The 14,173-nt window shown below is 41.0% G+C and overlaps 1 protein-coding gene across 1 annotated transcript; it reads right to left on the bottom strand.

Annotated features, from left to right (window-relative positions):
- Window positions 1-457: 457 nt before the first annotated feature.
- LOC134187708 (protein ERGIC-53-like) lies at window positions 458-13,165 on the bottom strand. Its single transcript, XM_062655860.1, has 5 exons — window positions 13,102-13,165; window positions 11,858-11,958; window positions 7,790-7,985; window positions 4,654-4,851; window positions 458-552 (listed from the first exon to the last, which is right to left on the bottom strand). The coding sequence occupies exons 1-5, from the start codon at window positions 13,163-13,165 to the stop codon at window positions 458-460; spliced, it is 654 nt and encodes a 217-aa protein (XP_062511844.1).
- Window positions 13,166-14,173: the final 1,008 nt, after the last annotated feature.

Here is a 14,173-nt window from a genome sequence, read left to right as displayed (position 1 = left end):
AGCAGTCTATAGATTGTGTAGGAAGCTGTCCTTGCTTGTATGATCAGCTGCAAGATGTACAAAGACCTGCATGCTAGGGACAATGCACAGAAATGGATTTTGAGCAAGCTGGGGGTTCCAGCCAAGTTCTGCCAGTAGAAAATCTAAGCATGAATGATCAATTCAAGAATTCATGCAGCGACGTCTACAGTGCGCTGAAATCATATTATGAATGGCACAACACGCGTGACGCAATGCATGCCACTCCCACACAATACAACAGGACGCGACGCACGAGACACAACGCAACGCTCAAGAGTTGGCCTATTGTAAATCCAGCTCTACGCATCACATTTGTGCATACTTAGTACTACAGCAGTAACATTAGATCTTCATAAAGTTCCAGGTAGCATTACTTGGAATACGTTTCTGCTTGTGTTTGTGATCAAAATTGACGTCTTTCTGGCTGAATTTTCTCTCAAGTTGAACAGCGCCGACTGATTGCCCGCCCATTGTCTTTTGTTGCCACGTGCGACACAAAGAATTGGTCACTCGTTTGCATACCATACATTCCTAAAGCGTGACACCCATATATGGTCATTTTCTTGACATAGATAGATAGCCAGCCAGCTACAGAGAAACTGAACTCCGTTAGTGTAAGCTCCTCGCAAGTCACGTGACTTTCGCAAGTCACGTGACTTTCTCAAAGTCCCATTCCTACTAGTAATACGTGAACCTCCATCGAGCGTCACTTCAAATGAACGCTACGAAGCAATACTCGAAATGGCAACGCCAGCAAGGGTGGTGAACAGTATACCGCTGGCTGGGTGCTCCCATCCCACCAGTCGCTTAGCCTCCTCACCCTAAAACCTCCATTTTAGAATCAGCGCAGTCTCTATACAGAAGTCACGAGATGTCATATGCAACACCAGGTTGGGGGAAAAGAGTTCATACAGTCTAAATTGTGTCTACAATACCTATCATATCAATTTATGTACAAAATCTACGATACACTGTACGTATCCATAGCTAGCGACTCGTGTTAGCAACAAAGTTCCATTCATAATGCGCGCATTACAGTATTACGCTTCACGTTTGTGTGTACATACTACTACCTAGAGCAGTAACATTAGAATTTTCATAGATTTCCAGGTAGCGTTACTTGAAATAGAACGTTTCTGTTTGCTTATAATCAAAATTGATGTCTTTCTGGCTAAATTTTCTCTAATGCCAAACAGCGCCTAGTGATTGGCTGGCCGCCCATTGTCTCTCATTGCCGCATGTGACACAAAAGAGAATGTGTGTCGTGATTGGTCACCGCTTGCATCCCATATAAGATGAAATATTAGCGGCAAATCTATTTTGGCAGATTGGTGGATTTTTCAGCGACCGCCAATATACCACCATTAAGTTGGTCACCGGAATATGTTGACATCATCACCCACGTGGATCAGGCATCATACGGTGATGTGGTAGTACGTCATGCAGATGAGCCCACAAGATGATAGGTAATGCCTGCTCGCCGTCTGTTGTGCCTATGAATGAGACCGTGAGGCTATGGAGAAGCTGGACTGTCACGTTCTTTGCACTGACACAGCAGTTCTTCATCACTACGCAGTAGTTAGAGACCAGTAAGTTAGGGAAATGTGAGCCACGAACACAGCTGTCAATCACAAACTCCTCCATGACCACTTATGGTAGTTATATATCAGTTATCAGACAATGATGCCTGACCGTCAAAATAAAATCTGCCAATATGCTTTGTCCATCAATTTCTTAGCAAACCGCCAATATAAATTCCTGCCAATGTTTCATCTTATACAGTAGTCAGTCAACCACACAGATTTGGGGGAAATCGAATCCCGTTAGTATACCGCTCCTTGCAAGTCACGTAACTCTTTCAAAGTCCCGTCCCTTTGACTCATAGCTTTCAAAAACAGCCTACATCAAGTCATACACTGTGGCACTATCTTCAAGCTTCCCAGCACCATTACAAAATATTTAAAATTAAGCAGAAACCCAAAACATGGCATTACACAGTTTAGCTAAGATAACAAATTACGAATTCTTTGCCTCGATGTTGTTGAGTCTAGCATGGCTAACAGAAGCACAAGAAGTCATAACTTGTGCCTTGATGCACTTCTTTTGTTTTTGGTGGCTCATCTCCCTTTAAGAGATGAACAACACTTGAAGCATCATACGTTTAAAACATGATTCTGAACATCAAGAAATCCCTGTCTGTAACACGACTCAAAGCCAAGATCTGGCAACAAAATTAACTAAATTTATTGATATCAAATTAGAATACCAATGACTTCATCAGTTGCACAAAACAACTATTTACTTGTCAGCATAAGAGGCCCTCCACACTGTACACTGTACCAAACAAATGTCAGCTTTCCGTTGCTTTTGGTTTAGAAACAACAAGTTTGAAAATGGTTTTCTACTGCTGTTAAGTTGTAAGTCAATAACTTTCTTCTGCTGACAAATCCAAACTCTTCTGATGATTCTTGCAAATTGTTTCAAAAGAAAGACTCATTACTGGTTGTAAGCATGCTTCCTCATCTGTCTGACTGTCTGTGTGTCCAATGGAAGATACAAGTAGCAACATAACTCTGTTTTGCGAGCTATATATTTCACTACATAAAATGCCCTCTAACAAAAAGCTGGACAACTTCAAGTGGTCTTCCAGGAGAGAAATACACCTTCTCGTAAGATTTAACAACATCAATCAATGTCCAGACATCATAGCATACCATGATGAACACAGACAAGTCACATTATTTGAACTGACTATACCCATTGAGGAAAACTTGGTTGCTGCCAAACAAAATCGAGAGGATATGAAAGATTAATATCTCGCTTCATAAATGGTGGATTGTGGCAAAAGTCTACACAGTACAGATTGGCTCTCATGGTCTTTAGACATTCCTAGTGTGGACAGTATAGAGAACTATGTGTCCCCTGGCAAGTTAAGATCGTTGTTTCTTCTTCTCTTACATCAGCTCTGCAAGATAATCCTTGGATGTTCCTTTATAATTTGGCGCAAAAGAAACACGTTTGACTGGAAGAACCGTCCTCTATTTGACTGAACAAAACTTAAACTATAGTAATGACTTTCGTTTTTTTGTTGTTGAACACTGTTTGTTGTGCACTTACCGTATTACCTCGCTTAGAAGGGCATGCCTTTATAGCGTGAGGTTTAGCAGACCTCCCTTATACCCCAGGGTATAAGGGCATGCCCGTTTACGTGAAAGAATGACTCAACATTGCAGCCAATGTATGCACGGTTCCATGTCAATGCATTCAAACATACACTACCATTAACACAGATCTACTAAGTCACAACATTACTCACCAAAGCGCATGCATAGCTTTTCACATGCTACAAATTTCCACTCTACATCTAATCACTGTTTCTCCTTCATTCTCGTCTTCATCGCTATCTTTCCCATCTATGATGCCAGTGCAAATGCCTTCTTCTGGTTCTGTCAGTTTGCAAACTCCTCCCTTTCTTCACCCAGTTCGAGGTGCATTGCGAGCTTATGACACTCTTATGTTACCATCCTACTCATGGCACTTCTATATGACAACATGCTTCCTGTTCACTGTAGACGTTCTGGCAGTTTTCTTTTCTTATCAGTATCGGCTGACGGTGACTGTTCTTCGAATTCCACTGTTAGACACTCCAACTCCCGCAGATGCAGCGATGTTGCAAGTTGCAGATTGTGCAAGCGCTAACTTGCTGACGGTCTGGACAATTGAGGCCACCTCACGTACAAGGGGTTGCAGAATTTCTTGGTCTCACTTTCTGCTAACCTCACTTATAAAGGCATGCCCTTTTGAGCGGGGTAATATGGTATGTATCTGTACTTAAAGGTACACTCGGTCGTTTAGCACTACGGGCAAAGCTGGATATCAGAGCGTAGTCACCGTAAGGAAAACATACGAGGCAATTTTGCAATCTTGTTGTTGAAGCAAAAGTTCAGGTTGCGTGCAAACCAACTTGTCATCTTTCCTCAGGTCGAAGGCACCAAATCGGTTACGTTTCAACAAAACCAGGTTTGAACATGCGAGCGCTACATATCAGTGTGAAAACAGAGCGCATAAGATGATCACATGGTAAGCAATAAGTAGATCTCGTGATAAGTGGAAGCACACAAATGCAGTGCAGTTGGTTCCTCCACCCTTGCATGCGCATCCATGCCCGTTTCATAACCCATGAGCACATTTTCTCAACGTCTCTCAAGTGACTGCTATCATTTTGAAGGTAGCAAGGCTCCTAGCTTAGTGCACATCAATGGAATGTTTCTCACGTGACTATCGTATGCGCTCTGTTTTCACGCTATTTGCTGCAAATATCTAACGCTCTCGTGTCCAGCGTTGCCTGTAGTTCAGACAAACCGAAGCTATGCAATCAAATTTGTGGGGCGTAGACCTAAACAACGGAGTGTCCTTTACTTAGTGTCTGATAACTTCTTTAGTAGTCCTGTGCCATAGAATTGTTCTATGTAGACAGGGGTCACAGGTTTGCCCGTATATTGAAACAATAAAACAAATTGTCTGTCTGTTTGAATGTCTAACTATATTTGATGCCACTTGAGGCCAATACAAAAAAGCAGATACCATGACAATAACACTAGCCAATTAAATGACTGACTATTTACACCATACCTGCTAGACCTCCTGTGGCTGCTGACAAACCAAAGTATCCTCTGTCAGGCAAGAATACATTTTCCTTCTCCAAACATAAGTCATATCCGTCATCAGAAGGAACCACTCCACTGTTGAAGAATACACTCAATCTATTCTTCACATATTGAATCTTGACTTTGACAGGATTAGGGCGATTGCGAAAATCTCTTAAGCAACCTGCAACACAAGATAAAGATGAAACAAAAAAATTCATAGCTAATACACCACGAACAGAACAATAACTCAGTGATACAAATTTGACTGTACATATGCTGGAAACCAATGCTAAAGGGGCAGTCCCACGGAAAAACAACCTACGCTTTAAAAATAGCTTTTAACGAGAGAATTTGAATGGCGTTAGTTTTACGTCTGTATTTGCCTCCGTTGTTGAGCTAAAAAGGATTGCTTTCTGCAATAAATGACGTCACTGACAAAAGGTGTGTCTTCTGCCCAAACTAATGAGAAGCGTTGGTAAGTGTGGAAAGTGTACCAGACATCCGTTTCTGTTCTTGCCCACCGTCGCGTCGCTAGAATCAGACTCGCTTATTTCTCTTTCTGGCTCATACATCAAGGGTGAGAGCTCCATCTCTTACCAGGCATTGGTCAGCAGAGTGGCACAAATGAGATCAGCTATGCTATCACTCTTCGGGAAACGCCCACCCCACGCACCCAACGCAATGCACTACTAGCATACGTAGGATGTATTGCAAGCAGAAGAACATGCGACTAGAAACTGAAAGACGTACGCTAGCTTGCCTAAATAACTTGTAAACATTCTCTTTCATTGTTATGTTTGCGTAGCAAGTAGGTAGAATGCACAAGAGTTTCGATCCTGCCGTCTAGAAGAGGTCTGCGCATGAATCATGACTACAGTTTCAGTAGCCTTCTAGTCAATGCTGCTTCTTCTGCATAGAAACACGAGTCAAAGTGGATACATAATTACCACTTACCAGTAACGTTTCCCATTGCATCATGTGAAGAATAATCCTTGTTGTTGACTTTGAAACCGGGGTTTCAAAGTTCTTGAAATAGCAATCATTTTTAGTTCAACAACGGAGGCGAATTGGGACGTGCAACTAACGTCATTCGGATTCTCTCGTCAAGACCTATTTTTAAAACCCAGGCTGTTTTTCCGTGGGACTGCCCCTTTAAGACTTGAAAACGAGACAAAGCCATGATAATTGCCACTGGACTTGTGGACTGTCTGTAATAAGAAAAATTCTCACAAAAAATAAGTTGGTATGTGTACTGTAATAACAATAGTCATTGTGCTGACCCCGTTTGCAAAGTGACATATACAACCAAAAAAAATAAAATCATAAACTATCACGTCTCTGCTGCCATCTTGGGGCTGATGGAGTAAAAGTGTCTTGCCTATGTAACAATGTATGTCACGGCACATGCTTTCATCATAGGATAGCACCATATCACATATAAGATAGTGTACTGTACCACATACAGCTGCAACAACAACATTCAATGAGCTATTGCTTGCCTATTCTAGAAAAAACTACTGAAACAGCGATTGTCATCATGGCTTAGAATGCGAAAGTACCAATCACTTTCATCTCACCAGATCGAGTAAGATAAGAAAACCGACCTTTTTAGAAACAAGGCATGGCTCTGTATGAAATCAGATGCCTGTTTGTAAATACAAAACTAGATCTACTAACAAAAAATAGACTCCTCTCTCCAGTACATATCCTTAGTTAGTATCACTCTCTCCATTCTCAAAGTCTCCCTTAATTAATTAACACAATCAAATCAGTAAAAGCAGTGAATAATATAAATTTTTGCATAAGTCTGACAAATGTCAGATCAAAGGCAATTTGTTGGTCAATTGCAGCTAATGATAAAAGGTCACATTCTCATTGCATCGCGCAAGTTGCCATTGTGCTGTTTTAGGTTTTCTCCTTCTCTGCTGAACTTACATCAACCAAAGTGCTAAGTAGGTCAGTGCTAACCCTTGCCTAAAGCAAGTAATTAATTAGGACCAATTAAGTAAACAGCCTATGTTACCCAGATCAATTACTGCTAACTGAAATTACTCGCACTAAAATGTGAATGTGTTTCCATGAAATAGGCAGAATCATGATTCAGAGTGCTGCCTGTGCTGTACCGTGAACCATGGTGAATCACAGGCCAATTATGTGACTACACATGTAGTTACTAATTCCCCGTTTACACGAGCACTTGTAAGCGGCAACACATGTTAATGACACAAATTGGCTCACTCGTACCGTGTGTCGTGCAAATGCAGGCTGGAATACTTGGCTTGCACGAGCTGGCTCGGCTCGCTATGCGTGCTCATGTAAACGGGGTATAAGTACATGTACAACTGCTAAGTTACTAGTAGCCACATTCAAACTGTTGTGGACGAGAAGTTGATCCTCCTAGAAATTTCTCCGGCAAATGTCCGACTTTACAGGATGTCACTGCAAAAGTGGTCAGCATTCCACCGATGGACGACCACAATTTCGATCTCAGCAGAGGCAAGTACCAGTGATTTAACATACATGCGGATAACTAAGACACTCTTCATCATTCTCCAAGATGGCAGCATATGTACAATACTTTATAATTATATTTTTCCATCGTACAGTGCTTTGGAAAAATCACTTTGGAAAAAGATCAGCATAATGGCTACACATCAACTTGTATTTCTCATGCGAGCTACCCTTTAATGCCTAACTTTCCAACTGCTTGTCTGTCCAGCTAAAGAATATCGGTCATCCAAATGTCTGTCTCTCTGCCTGTATACATACAGTTGTATGTTGCATAAGTGTTTTAGGTAAGACAGTACCAAATTTGTAACTGCAGTTCCTTCAAAACCTCTTGTAATATACCATTTATACCAAACAACTAAATCAGATGAAATATAGCCTAGCAGCATTCTTCTAGTCTTTGTACTTATACCAAATACACTTATTTAATGAACCATAGATACACAAAAAACTCTAACACCAAAAACACTGACTGCATGCCATAACATCTGTCTACGTAAGTTTAATTGTGTGTGTGTGTGTGTGTGTGTGTGTGTGTGTGTGTGTGTGTGTGTGTGTGTGTGTGTGTGTGTGTGTGTGTGTGTGTGTCGATATTATACAGAATACTTCACCTCCCAGCTGTTGTCCTGCTCCATCAGTTGAATGATCATATGAGACAGTTCCATTGTTTGTCATAACAAGAATGTAAGGGTTGTTCTGTTGGCCATCATTGTCAAATGAATCAAAAAAAATACCAAGTCCTTTCCAATAATCTGAACTACCAAACACAGGACCTTCCTGACCAGCCTCCTCAGTAAACCAAAACGCCTAAAGCATCAGAGATATGTCAAAACATCCATAACAAAAGGCATAAGACAAGCAACAAATAGAAACAAGACACAAAGTGAACAATAAGAAAGACTATAAAAATGGCAGCAGTTCTTAGGGCTCGAAAAATCGGTCCAACTAGTCGTCATTTGATGAGTTTCCAAAAATTTTAGGCCGTCAAAATTTTTAGTCTAGGATGTCATGTTGATATCAATCATGGTGTTTAGTGGTATACTGCCATTTTGGAGCTCGCGCAAGAAGAGGACAGGGTACGAGTCTAGTGCAAGCATACAGCACAGTATTCCATACTTCACAATGGCATGCAACCAAGAGTATCCAACACATTACCGCTGATCCAATGGATACGGACGTGTTACACTAGGCAGAGTTAAGACATCTTCGCGGAGGCAGGGAAGACAAAGGTGATAGCTAATTGAATTAGTGATTAAACGCATACCACCTCTCTTTGTCAAAACAAGGCGGGTTTCAACCAGACTTCCACATATCACATTGCGGAAGTTGTCCATTTCTTGCTACTAAAATCATATCTACCCTATTTCGACCTACAGGATTTACCATTGTCTCCACTTCCTCACGTCATAAACTGTATGCCTTTACTCTGTCGGAATCCTGAGATGGTTCTCGCACACCCCGTTTCATTATCCGGGATATGAGCAGTTTTGTCAACTTATTCTGCTGGCGTAATAATTTACTATGCGTACAACAAATGTCCCAATGCGAGCGTCAACCGCGAAGTAGCGCATGTTTCAGTACAGTACAGCTATCCACCTGCATACTGAGAACGCCATTACAAACTAGTCATTTGACAACCTAGACTACAATGCTAGTCGTCAGTTGTAAGATTTAACTCGTCAAAAGACGACTTGACAACCTATTTTTCGAGCCCTGAGTTCTCAAAGCAATAGATGGCAATAATCATCCTACCAAAAGATTCTTGCCAAACTCCAGAATATAAGCCAGGAGCTTTGCCTAGTTTGTGTGCTGCCTTTTACACCACTTAATTAAACAAAAGAAAAGCTCAAACTATCAAACTACCCCAAGCCCCAAACATTACCCTACCCAGGTTTACACAAAACTATTGCATACTAGATCATAGTTGCAAGTGTTCTAGTGTATAAAGGAAATGAAAGCAACTAAATGTGCTAAATTTGTCAACATAGTGTCTCAATAATTTTAGTGCTGCTGTAGGCTGGAAAAGCAAAATGACATTTTAAATGAAGCAGAAAATGCTAAACCCTGGGCTGCTAGCTTAGTTACAGAACAGCTGCTGCACACATCCTGGCACCTGCTCATTTGACTGGCACCTGGGATTGTGGAAATCTGGCACACTAAACTAATATCAGTCATAACAATGATAACCATGAGCCCATGCACTGCATGACAATTCGCCAGAGGTCAGTCTGTCCCTCCATCGCTGTAACCTTAGCACATGCAAGCCCAGGGTTAATTACTTCCTCCTCACTTTAATCAATCACTTCTGCAAACAAAAGAGGTTTCATGTGTTCCTTAGGCGTGTGTTTTGCTACATAAACAAATCATGCAAACTTACCAGTCCATGAAGTCAGCCTGACTATAATTGTAGTTGCGTAAGCCACAAACAGCTTGATCTGGCTTGTCTCAATAAGGCTACTCAGCATAGTCTACCAGGGGCATTCCAGAGTTGTACATTGTTGGTCTGCGCAAATAAATTGTTACTTCCAACAAGACCGTGGTTATTGCCAAATAGTCAAACACTCAAGATGGTACAAGGTAAGCATGAGTGTTGTTGTAACAACAATTGTCATACCAAATAGCAATTATTATGCAAATAGCTTTGAGATACGAAAAAATTAGTTTGAGAAGAACAACAACTTGCAGTCTACAATAGCATCAAAGCAACAAAACCCTCTCTTCTGCTAGCTAGAAACCTGCTGCCACCATTTTCTGGTGTGCTATTACCAGCATCTTATTAATCAACCTGAAAGTAGAGAGCGGGCCCGTGGGTGTTGCACTTCACAGAAACATTGCTCGTTCTCATTTACAAAAGCAAAGATAACGAAGTAACTTATACGGATTGATTTGTCTTTGTAAGACCTACTCATACGCGTTAAGTTCATTTTTGTCGGACTTCCCCTTAAAGCAGCTAGATCATGATTACATGAATGTACAGCTTGATAACCGAATCACAGAGCAAGCCTTGCAAACTTACATAACAAAAGTATATTCAAAACAATAATTCAGAGTGAGAAATGACAACTTATACCCCAATCACTATAGCCCATGCATACCAAAAATGTAGACATTTGAATACAACAAAAAAGGTAGACATTTGCATACCAACAATTACATCTCTATATATAAAGGAGAGCTGTGTGTGTGTGTGTGTGTGTGTGTGTGTGTGTGTGTGTGTGTGTGTGTCTGTGTCTGTGTGTCTGTGTGTAAATCAGGATAAAAAGAAAGGCGATTCTGATCTCCACCAAATTTGACTCGCGCACGCCGAAACCCTAGCAGTTGAAAATGAAGCTGTCATCGTCTTCTGGACTTCTCCTGCGACAACGCGATTTCCAGCCGACGGAACCCGCCTCCGCTCGCAGACGAATATCTCTGTAACGGCGTACCGGATCTACACCAAATCTAAATTGTCCGTTCCCAATGCCAGACAGTATGCACAAAATGTGTCAATTAGTGCGAGTGACGTCGGAAAAGGAAAGATATTTTTGCTAATATCCGGGTCTTGAAAAAATACGTCCACAGTCGTTTGCCCGTCTACACTCGTCGAAGAGCTGCCACATTCGATACACCTGTTCCCCGTAACACCAGCAAAGTCTTCGAAGTGACAATGTTCAGCGGAACTGTCAAAACGGAGAGAGTCAAACGAGTTGTGACTTCGTAGATATACGAGGACCAGATTATTCGGGTAAGTACGTAACTGCACGTGACTTCCAGTTCATACTGCTGGGGATATTTCCGAACGAGAGTCGTGTCGAATAGATGCCAGGTTCGATACACCTGCTCCTCGCAACAGCAACAATGTCTTCAAAGTAACGCGGCATCCAAGTCGAAATGGCTTCAACCAATCACTAATCCAATCAACAGCATTTTGGAAACAGGACACTCCGTTACATTTTCTTTGTCTTCAACGGGATACTAGCTAAATAACAATCAATAGTCTCAGAACAGGATACCATTGACCGGGATAGAACTCTGAACAAAATTCTTCATGAGAATTCTGTCAGGCTGATAATTCTTCAGAGATACACTTCATAATAAATTAGAACGAGATACTCATGCAACAACATATAAATTTGCATACATTGGGATACTCAATTCTTGCTAATTTCTCAGAACAGGATATAATTAAATGGAATATAACTCTGAATGAGCATTCCATCTGGCTGCTAATTCACTAGACTAATTAACTTTACTAACCATTAGTAATATCAATAGATAATATGCCTGTGCGGAGAACAGAATGGAGGGCTTATACTATATAACAATTACATACTATATTGTAGCTGCCTGCAATGCTGACTAGTAATGGGCGTGCATTCTAGTGAAATGTTGTCTCTCTCTTAGTGAAAACAGCTAGTTTATGTTATCGGAAGAAAGGAAACAATTTGATATTTTTGTTTTTTCATTTCCTTTCAAAGTAGAGAGTTGAAACATGTTCTATTTTGATGACTGATGTCAGATGGCATGTGGATTTCACAATATTAGTGTGTGAGCTAAGCTAAAAAAGATAAACACTCTGTATGCTCCAGTCTCCAAAAAGATCTATGTTGTGTGGAACAATAGAAAATGAAGCTGAAGCTTTCTTCTGTGCTAAGTCGTACAATCAACTGCACGTAAGAGTTTAGACCACTATTGCTTACTCTCTTATGGTTATGCCATAAGTGTGGTACTCTAAGAGCATGGTAAAATACAAGCACACTAACAATTGTCTGAGCTGCTTTTAATTGTCCTATGCACTGTCCTAAAAGAATAAAGTGCAACAAAACCATCCAACAAAAAGGTTTCAAGCTGCGAGTGCACATAATTGATCCAGCTGCTTTAGCTTCTAAACTTAATTAAAGAACTACTAACAGACTCCAGTTCAAATTGTCAAATAGTGCGTCATAGTGCAACTGTGACAGCAGTTAGTGTATCCACAAAATATGCAGCCACCAAGATAAATACCTAACTGCAATAGTTCAAGCATAATGGACTAGCTTCATCATAAACTAGTGCTCCTAAAAGACCCTGTCAAATTCAATGCCCAGGTGGTCTTGGTCACTATGCCATATAGAAAGTTACACACAGTCTTATGAATGGAAATGCAAATCAATGAAAACAATCATATGCAAAGCAATACATTGATATTAATATAACATCAAAACCATTTGGTTACTGAAACTTTTCTTAGCTCATCAAATTATGACAATCAGTGTGACTGATTTTCTAGCTCTGTTCAAGCCATGCTCCTCATCCTTGTAACAACCCATTGAACCCAGCATTCATTACCCAAGGCCCGGATATCCGAGCTAAGGGTACAGTAGTCGTCTGGCGACAACCGACTGTATATACGTACAACCGTATTTATACTCGATTAGCGCAGATGCACATAAAGCTATTCCGACCAATAGCAGGGACGTGGTGTCATTACTGACCAACAGACAAACGTGATGTCGTTATAAGGCTCCACCTCTCTGATTGGTAGCTGCTAACGAGAATTCGGCCATCAGGTCGTCCATCCTGTATATGGTGTTTAGTCCTTTGCTCTAGATAAGGGTTTAGCACTTAGAAACAACGCCTAATCTACATTTGTAACGTGCATGTTTTCCCAACAACAACCAGGCGTCTAGTGAACCCTACATATGATCATGTGTGTTACTCCACCATGTAAAGCAAAGATGGCCCAGCGTCAAGACTACCTGACTTGTAACATTTGGCTTGTTCCACAGTGTTTCTGCATACTAGTAGATAGTGGTTCTGCAGTCTGACAGCTTGAATTTTTTCGGTTTGCATGGCTAATCACTAGTGTCGTCTTCAACAGAAATTTGGTGCTCCACGAGAAATCATGAAGGGGAACGTGCATTGTTAATGACAGCGCGTCTGTTTGTCAGACGAAGCGACTGACCTGTAGCTCTGCAAGTCCGGACCCTTTGTTTACACGCCTGCATTGGAAACCTTACTCTGTTCATGTTGACTTTGCGCTTTGAAAATCTGTAATAACTTCTGTGTAATAGGGCTGACAGTGACGATCTTGGTATCGTTCGAAACCGCAAGTTCCCAGATTTTTTATAGCTAGGGTAACGAAGACATATGTATTACACAGGCGGTTTGATAAGGCTTTTGCATATCAAGAGTCGTTAGAGTTTTGACTTACTAAGAAGGTACGGTCTTACAACAAAAATGCTGCTAATAGAGGAAGTAGCCAATTAGCAAAGGTCACTAAACGGTCCGCTGCCTTGACATAAATACACAGTTGCTCTTGTTTCGCGAGTAGTTGCTTGGTATTTCTGACTCCTCTGCTCGTTCTGTTTCGTCTTGATAGCCTGCGACTTTCTCTACTGTTACCTAACATCTTTGTATTAGAATATGACCTCCAAAATGTACAGTTAATGGGATATCACTTAACATCTGAGTGTGCAAATACAGCTGTATCATTAGTCACTTCTAAGCGCAAAGTCAACGCGAACAGAGAGTAGCTGAGACTAATGGGTTGGGCTAAATACTTCAGTATGCAAAACGTTATCATGTGATGAGATATGGTTACATACACTGGCCAAGGGTTTAGCACTGTAGTGCTTCTCTATTCATTTCCATGTTGTTTTAGCAAACACTTAACCTTTTAGAAGGTCTAAGTTAAGAAGGTTCTAAATTATGCTAAAATCTCTTTAGATTCTCTCATAATGGTGTCTTCTAAAGCATTCAACTTCCTCTCCCTATTGTCAATTAACACCTACAACAACTAGAAATGTCATACTACCATATGGAAGAAGTCAGGTAGCAAAACAAAAAACACTAAATGAGGAATCAGTAAGTGCTAAACTCTCCCTGCTATCCACCTTGAATCTAATACCCCGTTCACACTAGCGTTTGTAACCACGCCAGCACGGCTCAGCATAGTTTGGTTCAGTTTCACTCCGTAGTCTGAAAGCTGGCTGAACCAAACCAAACCGATCTGAACCGTGCCACTTCAAGTTGCC

Source organism: Corticium candelabrum, chromosome 12 (genome assembly GCF_963422355.1).
Source record: "Corticium candelabrum chromosome 12, ooCorCand1.1, whole genome shotgun sequence".
Classification (NCBI taxonomy): Eukaryota; Metazoa; Porifera; class Homoscleromorpha; order Homosclerophorida; family Plakinidae; genus Corticium; species Corticium candelabrum.
The sequence above is the reverse complement of the archived record's forward strand: the minus strand, read 5'-3'. Positions and strand labels throughout refer to the sequence as shown.